This window comes from Centroberyx gerrardi, chromosome 8 (genome assembly GCF_048128805.1).
Source record: "Centroberyx gerrardi isolate f3 chromosome 8, fCenGer3.hap1.cur.20231027, whole genome shotgun sequence".
Taxonomy (NCBI): Eukaryota; Metazoa; Chordata; class Actinopteri; order Beryciformes; family Berycidae; genus Centroberyx; species Centroberyx gerrardi.
This window is the reverse complement of record NC_136004.1, coordinates 15,594,786-15,605,535: the sequence shown is the minus strand read 5'-3', so window position 1 is coordinate 15,605,535 and position 10,750 is coordinate 15,594,786. Positions and strand designations below refer to the sequence as shown.

Sequence of the window (10,750 nt, the reverse complement as noted above, 5' to 3'; positions counted from 1 at the left end):
CCTTGCTCTTCTGAGTTCCCAGGCCTGACCTGAGTTTTAAACAGGTGTCTTGGTTGCAACCAATAATCTTTCTGAATCACAGCTTGTGGGAAACAGAGAGAGGAAAAGGGGGAGTGAGAGAGAGAGAGAGAGAGAGAGAGAGAGAGAGAGAGAGAGAGAGAGAGAGAGAGAGAGAGAGAGAGAGAGAGAGCGAGAGAGAGAAACAGGGAAGTGGTAGTGTATGTTTAGTGCTTGTTTGGGTCTCCTGGACTGTGTGAATAATCCTCTCCTCCTCGTTGTTTGTACTGCCATATGTAAATATTGGTAAGCAAATCAGGCCCAGCCATACCAAACTGTTCACTATGAGATGGACCACCGTAGAGCTCTCTCCTCTTTTTGCCAACCGCCTTATACATATTGTTGGTTGTGTCAGACAAGAGCATGAAGCTATGGCTCACTCACAAGGGTTCTTATTAATAAGGGGCATGCAAAATAAAACTGGAGTGCTGGTGGGGACACATAAGTGAGTAATTTCCAAAGAGTAAGTGCAGTTGTGTGGGCCAATCCTCCTATGTGGCACACTCCTCTCGACAGAGCCACTTTGCTTGGACATGTAGTGGATCTCATCAAGGGTTGTTTTTTCCTCACAGCCACTCTTATTTGCTTTGAGGGGCATGGACAGGATGTCTGTCTTTGCTCAGGGCCTTGGCTTAGCTCGGAGAGCTCCGAGAGGTATCTGTCAATTCACTAAACTGGGCTTTAATATCTGAGATCAGCCAGCATGTAGTTTAATGCAACTGTCTCTTAGAAGAGGTTGATTATTACCAATCAAACAGCACCTTGTTTATTTATGGGGCAATATACAAGGTGATCTTAGGCAACATAACGTAGGTGGATGGTGATGATGCTGTGCTTTGGAATGGGAATTGAATGCTACTTCTGTGTTACCCTTAAAATTAAGAACAGACAGCTGTTGACATCTGAAGTCACTCAAAGTCAGTAGACCACTATTTAGAGCATATATGTAGGTGGAAATTCATTAGTAATGACACACTATGATCTGTATACTCTATGATTTATGAATCAAATCTTCCTTTTTCAGTGAAGACAGGTTAGAATTCCCTTCCATGTTATTTATTTCATAAGTTATCTTCGTGGTCCCTTTTGTAAATCTAGACATGCTGAGATTGTTGACATTGTTAAAGGACTTGGCAATGTCTAAGACATTAAAAGTTTGACAAAAGACGTTCTATAATGGAGTGAAATCCTAGCTAAATGTTGCAAGCATAATGGAGTGGTCTCTTGATAATATTTTCTTTTCACATCAATTTGGGATATAAATCTTTGAATTATGGTTTGGATGATATTCAGATACCAGTCAAGCCAAGGCTTTCAGATATGTTGGAGAGTTTTTCATTTGCAATGTTTTGCAGTTTTTGGTTTATTCTGAACTTTATTGTAAGATTCAGAGAAACACTAGGTCTCTTTCATGGAATTACTGAAAGAACTGAGGGTGCTTTGTTACTGTGATAGCCTGTATCAAATACACAATATAATATTGTGTGGTATGAAAAATATTCTGTAGATTGTAGTTAACTTGGCTGTTTGAATGAATCCACCCTAAAAAAAAAAATCACAAGCTGTTTATATAATCTTAGACAGACCAGTCTAGAATTGTGTTCATGAATGAGCCTCTCACAAAGCTGTAACCAAGCGTGTCTGCTTTGTCATCGAGTTATATTTTGGAGCTTTTCCACAGACAATTAAAAGGAGACTGATTTTAATGACACTATAACAGTAGCCACCATGATTATCCAAAACTGTGCGTACATCTGGTTCAGGGAACAATTGGCACTACTGAAATCAAGCTACTTTTGATGTAGATGGCAAATATGCAATCTATGAGCCCCCAGGCTCCCATTCAAAAAGTGCCTCTCAGAGTCTCGGCTGCCTGGATTCAGCCTTTAGAAAGAGTTGGTAATTTCTGCAAATATTGACTGAACACTAATTCTAATTCTAATTCTACATGTGAATTATGTTTTTGTCTGGATTCCCCTTAAATTGTATTTCCCATATGTTAAACTTTCAATTGCATTTGAATAGAATTGTCACACTCCTTCTTTTCTCTTCCTTTCTTTTTTCTTTTCAGTTGACCAGGGTCCACATCCACAGGATTCTCAGTCCCCTGTCATCCCAGTGGTGCCTGACCATCCCACCCCTTCCTTGGTGGACGGTGAGCCCATCCTGAGCAGTGGCGACACACACCTCTTCTCCCAAGCTGCTGTCACCATCACTCCAACTGTTAGCTTTATCAATGGCAAACATGAGATCACACTGGAGCCACAGAGCCCAGATGGAAAAGAGGCCAAAGGTGACCAGGTTGTGACAAACATGACAGCCCTGGGAGCAAGTGATGAGATGACCACAGTGTTTGATTATAATTTGACTGATCTCCTCGTTGATAGCTCCCTTGAATCCACAGAAGAACCTTTCTCATCCACATCAATACCGACCTCTACAATTATCACAGATGTTGATGATTATGACCCCTATCTAATCCCAATTGTTGAATCAATACCTCCTCACATAGTCCCTGAAGAGGATGAGCTGACCACAAAAGGCCCTGCACAGACAGACACAACCTCAGATGTGACTCAGACAGAGAAGTCCGAGGATCAATCCTCAGTTTCTGCTACAACCGAGCTTCACACAGCCACAGTTAAAGCTGAAACCACAGAGGAATCAAAGAGCACATCTGCTGCTCCAGCTGTTGAAGACCCCACTCAATCCGCTTCACAGACTGTGTTCACTCCCACCTCTGATGACGCTGATGGGAAAACACCAACATCAACGAGTGACGCAGAGAGCTCCACTCAAGATGTGGAAGAAGGCACAGTTCAGGAGTCCCAAACCCCTAAAGAATCTGCCAGCAGCACACTGACTCCTTCAATAACTAGTGGCCCGACCTCTCCTGGAGAGAAAGTTAAGACTGAGATAACACCAGCTACAGGAAGCACTGACTCATCTTCTCTAGCATCTACCCCAGCTGAGTCTGCAGAGAGTACAGTGACAAGTCAGGGAGGAACAACAGCCAGCCAAATGCCCTCTGTCTCATCTACTGAGAAAGATACAATTGGTATTCTCTCTACACCAGTGGAGGAGGGTTCAGGGGCCCAAACACTAGAAATGTTTACAACCAGACCTCCATCATCCAGGAATGAACAGATTTCTCTAGAGACAACATCATCTTCAAGTTTAAGCCCTGCAGATAAAACGGATCAACCTACAGTGGAGAGTGAAGTAACATCACAAACAAGAGAGACAACAGGCACAGATAAAACATCAGTTCCTGACACTGATGAGCCAGAACAGACCTCATCACCCACTTCACGAGATGAGACAACCCCCATTCCCTCTGAGGAATCCATTGCAACAACTGCTTCTCCCTTATACAATGCTATTGAAATGATCAAGACAACAATGGCCTCTTTTACCGATTTTTTCAGCCAATACACAACACAGGATGCATCAGTACTAACTGAATTACCTGACCAAAAAGTGAAGACAAGTGAGGAAGCATCAATTACCCCTGGTGTTACAAATGAGGCGAGTTCATCTGTTGCCACATCCATCTCTCCACTCCCTAGCACAGTCAAACCAGATGAGTCTATTTCAACCACGATATCTGCAGTGGATATCTCCAAACAACAATCAGTAGCATCCTCTGTTTTAACCTCTGCTGTTACTGCAGCTACTTCTTCATACAGCTCTGAAAAAACAGCAGAAAAGACAAGCACATTAATGTCCCCAGTCACTCCAGAGGCAACTTCTGTACTCGCCTCTATAGATGAAGACACCTCAGGTGATCAAACAACTGATCTGTCGACTAAAGAGACTGCAGCTACCATAGCCTCCTCTTTATTTAGCACTGAGAAGACAACATCACTACCAGCTGAAGAACAAGAGAGTGCTGTCACAGGTCAGACAGAAAAGCCCTCAGTGACTCCTATTACTGACAAGACAGAGGAAAGTTCTATTCTCACTCCTACAGATGAAGATGGCTCAGGTGACCAAACCCCTGATATGTTAATTCAGACCTCTCCTGTCACAGCTATATCTTCTCTGTACAGCACTGAGAAACCAACGTCAGTGTCATCTGAAACACAAGAGAGTGTTGCCACAAGTCAGACAGAGAAAGCACCAGTTACACCAGAGGCAAGTTCTACTCACTCAACAACAGATGAGAGCTCAGGTGAACAAACATCTGATATATTCACTAAAGAGACTGTAACGGTAACAGCTTCTTCCATGTTCACCACTGAGAAACCAGAAACGGATACAGCTACTGTTTTAACCTCTGCTGTTACTGCAGCTTCATCTTCATTCAGCTCTGAAAACCCAACAGAAAGGACCAGCACATTAATATCTCCAGTCACTCCAGAGACAAGTTCTATACTTGCCTCTACAGATGAAGACAGCTCAAGTAGGAAAACAACTAATCTGTCGACTAAAGAGACTGCAGCTACCACAGCCTCCTCTTTATTTAGCACTGAGAAGCCAACAACATTACCAGCTGAAGAACAAGAGAGTGCTGTCACAGGTCAGACAGAGAAGCCCTCAGTAACCCCTATTACTGACAAGACAGAGGAAAGTTCTGTTCTCACTCCTACAAATGAAGATATAGACATTTCTAGTGACCATACCTTTGATTTCACTGGAGAGTCACTACTTGTAGCAACCACAGTCTCTTCAATGTACAGCACAGAGACACCAGCAGTGACAGCATCAGGTGAAACTGAGGGAACTGATACTTCAAAGGCAACTGTTACTGCTGCTTCCTCACTCTACAGTACTGAGAAACCAACATCAGTGTTCCCTGAAACACAGGAGAGTGTTGGCACAAGTCAGACAGAGAAGGCACCAGTTACACCAGAGGAAAGTTCTATTCAATCAATAACAGATGAGAGTTCAAGTGAACAAACATCTGATATGTCCACTGAAGAGATGGTAACGGTAACAGCTTCTTCCATGCTCACCACTGAGAAATCAGAAACTGATACAGCTGGTGTATTTACCTCTACTGTTACTACAACTTCATCTTCATACAGCTCTGACAAACCAGCAGAAAGGACAAGTACATTAATGTCCCCAGTTACTCCAGAGGCAAGTTCTGTACTCGCCTCTACAGATGAAGACAGCTCAGGTGATAAAAAAACTGATCTGTCGACTAAAGAGACTGCAGCTACCACAGCCTCCTCTTTATTTAGCACTGAGAAGACAACAGCACTACCAGCTGAAGAACAAGAGAGTGCTGTCACAGGCCAGACAGAAAAGCCTTCAGTGACTCCTATTACTGACAAGACAGAGGAAAGTTCTGTTCTCACTCCTACAGATGAAGATGGCTCAGGTGACCAAACCCCTGATATGTTAATTCAGACCTCTCCTGTCACAGCTGTATCTTCTCTGTACAGCACTGAGAAACCAACATCAGTGACACCTGAAACACAAGAGAGTGTTGCTACAAGTCCACCAGTGACACCAGAGGAAAGTTCTATTCAATCAACAACAGATGAGAGCTTGGGTGAAAAAACATCTGATATGTCGACTAAACACATTGCAACTGTAACAGCTTCTTCCATTTTCATCACTGAGAAACCAGAAACTGATGCAGCTACTGGTTCAACCTCTGCTGTTACTGCAGCTTCATCTTCATACAGCTCTGAAAAAACAGCAGAAAGGACCAGCACATTAATGTCCCCAGTCACCCCAGAAGTAAGTTCTGTACTCGCTTCTACAGATGAAGACAGCTCAGGTGATAAAACAACTGATCTGTTAACTAAAGAGACTGCAGCTACCACAGCCTCCTCTTTATTTAGTACTGACAAGACAACAACATTACCAGCTGAAGAACAAGAGAGCGCTGTAAAAGGTCAGACAGAGAAGCCCTCAGTGACTCCTATTACTGACAAGACAGAGGAAAGTTCTGTTCTCACTCCTACAGATGAAGATGGCTCAGGTGACCAAACCCCTGATATGTTCATTCAGACCTCTCCTGTCACAGCTGTATCTTCTCTGTACAGCACTGAGAGGCCAACAGCAATGTCACCTGCTACAACAGAAAGTGATGTGACGGAACGGACATTGACGCCATCACTCTCAGAAGAGCCATCGATTTCTCCAGTGTCTGATATAACAGAAACACGCTCAATAACCATTTCTCCAAGTTTAGCCTCTGTTATATCATCCACTATGTCAGATATTGAGGATATAGATTATGGCATTAGCAAAGACCCATCAATGGTAGAATCCATTCCTTCCTTCAGTGGAACAACCATAAAACCTGAAACAACATCACTCTTCACTATAACAGATAAAGAGATTTCTGGTGACCATACCCTTGATTTGACTGGAGAGTCACTACTTGTAGCAACCACAGTGTCTTCAATGTCCAGCACAGAGACACCAGCACTGACAGTATCACATGAAACTGAAGCAACTGATACTTCAAAGGCAGCTGTTACTGCTGCTTCTTCACTCTACAGCACTGAGAAACCAACATTAGTGTCACCTGAAACACAGGAGAGCAATGCCACAAGTCAGACGGAGAAAGCATCGGTTACACCAGAGGAAAGTTCTATTCAATCAACAACAGATGAGAGCTCGGGTGAACAAACATCTGACATGTCCACTAAACACATTGCAACTGTAACAGCTTCTTCCATTTTCATCACTGAGAAACCAGAAACTGATGCAGCTACTGGTTCAACCTCTGCTGTTACTGCAGCTTCATCTTCATACAGCTCTGAAAAACCAGCAGAAAGGACCAGCACATTAATGTCCCCAGTCACCCCAGAGGTAGGTTCTGTACTCGCTTCTACAGATGAAGACAGCTCAGGTGATAAAACAACTGATCAGTCAACTAAAGAGACTGCAGCTACCACAGCCTCCTCTTTATTTAGTACTGAGAAGACAACAACATTACCAGCTAAAGAACAAGAGAGTGCTGTCACAGGTCAGACAGAAAAGCCCTCAGTGACTCCTATTACTGACAAGACAGAGGCAAGTTCTGTTCTCACTCCTACAGATGAAGATGGCTCAGGTGACCAAACCCCTGATATGTTCATTCAGACCTCTCCTGTCACAGCTGTATCTTCTCTGTACAGCACTGAGAAACCAACATCAATGTCACCTAAAACACAACAGAGCGATGCTACAAGTCAGACAGAGAAAGCACCAGTTATACCAGAGGCAAGTTCTACTCACTCAGCAACCGATGAGAGCTCAGGTGAACAAACATCTGATATGTCCACTAAAGAGACTGTAACGGTAACAACTTCTTCCATGTTCACCACTGAGAAACCAGAATCTGAAGCATCCTCTGTTTTAACTTCTGCTGTTACTGCAGCTTCTTCTTCATACACTTCTGCAAAACCAACAGAAAGGACAAGCACATTAATATCCCCAGTCATTCCAGAGACAAGTTCTGTACTCGCCTCTACAAATGAAGACATCTCAGGTGAGCAAACAACTGATCTGTCGACTAAAGAGACTGCAGCTACCAGAGCCTCCTCTTTATTTAGCACTGAGAAGCCAACAGCACTACCAGCTGAAGAACAAGAGAGTGCTGTCACAGGTCAGACAGAAAAGCCCTCAGTAACTCCTATTACTGACAAGACAGAGGAAAGTTCTGTTCTCACTCCTACAGATGAAGATGGCTCAGGTGACCAAACACCTCATATGTTCATTCAGACCTCTCCTGTCACAGCTATATCTTCTCTGTACAGCACTGAGAAGCCAACAGCAATGTCACCTGATACAACAGAAAGTGATGTCACAGAACGGACGATGACGCCATCGCTCTCAGAAGAGCCATCAATTTATCCAGTGTCTGATATAACAGAAACAAGCTCAATAACCATTTCTCCAAGTTTAGCCTCTGATATATCATCCACTGTGTTAGATATTGAGGATATAGATTATGGCATTAGCAAAGACCCATCAATGGTAGAATCCATTCCTTCCTTCAGTGGAACAACCATAAAACCTGAAACAACATCACTCTTCACTATCACAGATATAGAGATTTCTGGTGACCATACCCTCGATTTGACTGGAGAGTCACTACTTGTAGCAACCACAGTGTCTTCAATGTCCAGCACAGAGACACCAGCACTGACAGTATCACATGAAACTGAAGCAACTGATACTTCAAAGGCAACTGTTACTGCTGCTTCCTCACTCTACAGCACTGAGAAACCAACATCAATGTTCCCTGAAACACAGGAGAGTGTTGCCACAAGTCAGACAGAGAAGGCACCAGTTACACCAGAGGAAAGTTCTATTCAATCAACAACAGATGAGACCTCAGGTGAACAAACATCTGATATGTCCACTAAAGCGACTGTAACTGTAACAGCTTCTTCCATGTTCAGCACTGAGAAACCAGAATCTGAAGCAGCTACTGTTTTAACCTCTGCTGTTACTGCAGCTTCATCTTCATACAGCTCTGAAAAACCAACAGAAAGGACAAGCACATTAATATCTCCAGTCACTCCAGAGGCAAGTTCTGTACTCGCCTCTACAGATGAAGACAGCTCAGGTGAGCAAACAACTGATCTGTCAACTAAAGAGACTGCAGCCACAGCCTCCTCTTTATTTAGTACTGAGAAGACAACAGCACTACCAGCTGAAGAACAAGAGAGTGCTGTCACAGGTCAGACAGAAAAGCCCTCAGTGACTCCTGTTACTGACAAGACAGAGGAAAGTTCTGTTCTCACTCCAATAGATGAAGATGGCTCAGGTGACCAAACCCCTGATATTTTCATTCAGACCTCTCCTGTCACAGCTATATCTTCTCTGTACAGCACTGAGAGGCCAACATCAATGTCACCTGAAACACAGGAGAGTAATGCCACTAGTCAGACACAGACTTCTACTCTCTCAACAACAGATGAGAGCTCGGGTGAACAAACATCTGATATGTCCACTAAAGAAACTGCAACTATAACAGCTTCTTCCATGTTCACCACTGAGAAACCAGAAACTGATACAGCTACTGTTTTAACTTCTGCTGTTACTGCTGCTTCAACTTTATACAGCTCTGAAAAACCAACAGAAAGAACAAGCATATTAATATCTCCAGTCACTCCAGAGGCAAGTTCTGTACTCGCCTCTACAGATGAAGATGGCTCAGGTGACCAAACCCCTGATATGTTCATTCAGACTTCTCCTGTCACAGCTGTATCTTTGTACAGCACTGAGAGACCAACATCAATGTCACCTGAAACACAGGAGAGTGTTGCCACAAGTCAGACAGAGAAAGCACCAGTTACACCAGAGGAAAGTTCTACTCACCCAACAACAGATGAGACCTCAGGTGAACAAACATCTGATATGTCCACTAAAGAGACTGTAATGGTAACAGCTTCTTCCATGTTCACCACTGAGAAACCAGAATTTGAAGCATCCTCTGTTTTAACTTCTGCTGTTACTGCAGCGTCTTCTTCATACACCTCTGAAAAAACAGCAGAAAGGACAAGCACATTAATGTCCCCAGTCACTCCAGAGGTAGGTTCTGTACTCGCCTCTACAGATGAAGACATCTCAGGTGAGCAAACAACTGATCTGTTGACTAAAGAGACTGCAGCTACCAGAGCCTCCTCTTTATTTAGTACTGAGAAGCCAACAGCACTACCAGCTGAAGAACAAGAGAGTGCTGTCACAGGTCAGACAGAAAAGCCCTCAGTGACTCCTATTACTGACAAGACAGAGGAAAGTTCTGTTCTCACTCCTACAGATGAAGATGGCTCAGGTGACCAAACCCCTATGTTCATTCAGACCTCTCCTGTCACAGCTATATCTTCTCTGTACAGCACTGAGAGGCCAACAGCAATGTCACCTGATACAACAGAAAGTAATGTGACGGAACGGACAATGACGCCATCACTCTCAGAAGAGCCATCGATTTCTCCAGTGTCTGATATAACAGAAACAAGCTCAATAACCATTTCTCCAAGTTTAGCCTCTGTTATATTATCCACTATGTCAGATATTGAGGATATAGATTATGGTATTAGCAAAGACCCATCAATGGTAGAATCCATTCCTTCCTTCAGTGGAACAACCATAAAACCTGAAACAACATCACTCTTCACTATCACAGATAAAGAGATTTCTGGTGACCATACCCTTGATTTGACTGGAGAGTCACTACTTGTAGCAACCACAGTGTCTTCAGTGTACAGCACAGAGACACCAGCAGTGACAGCATCACATGAAACTGAAGCAACTGATACTTCAAAGGCAACTGTTACTGCTGCTTCCTCACTCTACAGCACTGAGAAACCAACATCAATGTTCCCTGAAACACAGGAGAGTGTTGCCACAAGTCAGACAGAGAAGGCACCAGTTACACCAGAGGAAAGTTCTATTCAATCAACAACAGATGAGACCTCAGGTGAACAAACATCTGATGTGTCCACTAAAGCGACTGCAGCTACCAGAGCCTCCTCTTTATTTAGCACTGAGAAGCCAACAGCACTACCAGCTGCAGAACAAGAGAGTGCTGCCACAGGCCAGACAGAAAAGCCCTCAGTGACTCCTATTACTGACAAGACAGAGGAAAGTTTTGTTCTCACTTCTACAGATGAAGATGGTTCAGGTGACCAAACCCCTGATATGTTCATTCAGACCTCTCCTGTCACCGCTATATCTTCTCTGTACAGCACCGAGAAGCCAACAGCAATGTCACCTGAAACACAAGAGAGTGTTG

At 43.5% G+C, this 10,750-nt stretch overlaps 1 protein-coding gene across 1 annotated transcript; it reads left to right on the top strand.

The window, feature by feature from the left end:
• The first annotated feature begins 653 nt into the window (after positions 1-653).
• Positions 654-6,065, top strand: LOC139912061 (uncharacterized). The gene is made up of 3 exons (XM_078285167.1): positions 654-711; positions 2,129-5,751; positions 6,060-6,065. Exons 1-3 carry the CDS (start codon positions 654-656, stop codon positions 6,063-6,065), a joined length of 3,687 nt encoding a protein of 1,228 aa, XP_078141293.1.
• The last annotated feature ends 4,685 nt before the right edge of the window (positions 6,066-10,750 follow it).

Bases quoted from the DNA above. Each gene is read 5' to 3' on its own strand.
- LOC139912061 (XM_078285167.1), top strand. From the start codon at position 654: ATGGACAGGATGTCTGTCTTTGCTCAGGGCCTTGGCTTAGCTCGGAGA. The intron at 712-2,128 runs GTATCTGTCAAT...TTTTCTTTTCAG, and splicing joins AGCTCGGAGAGCTCCGAGAG to TTGACCAGGGTCCACATCCA.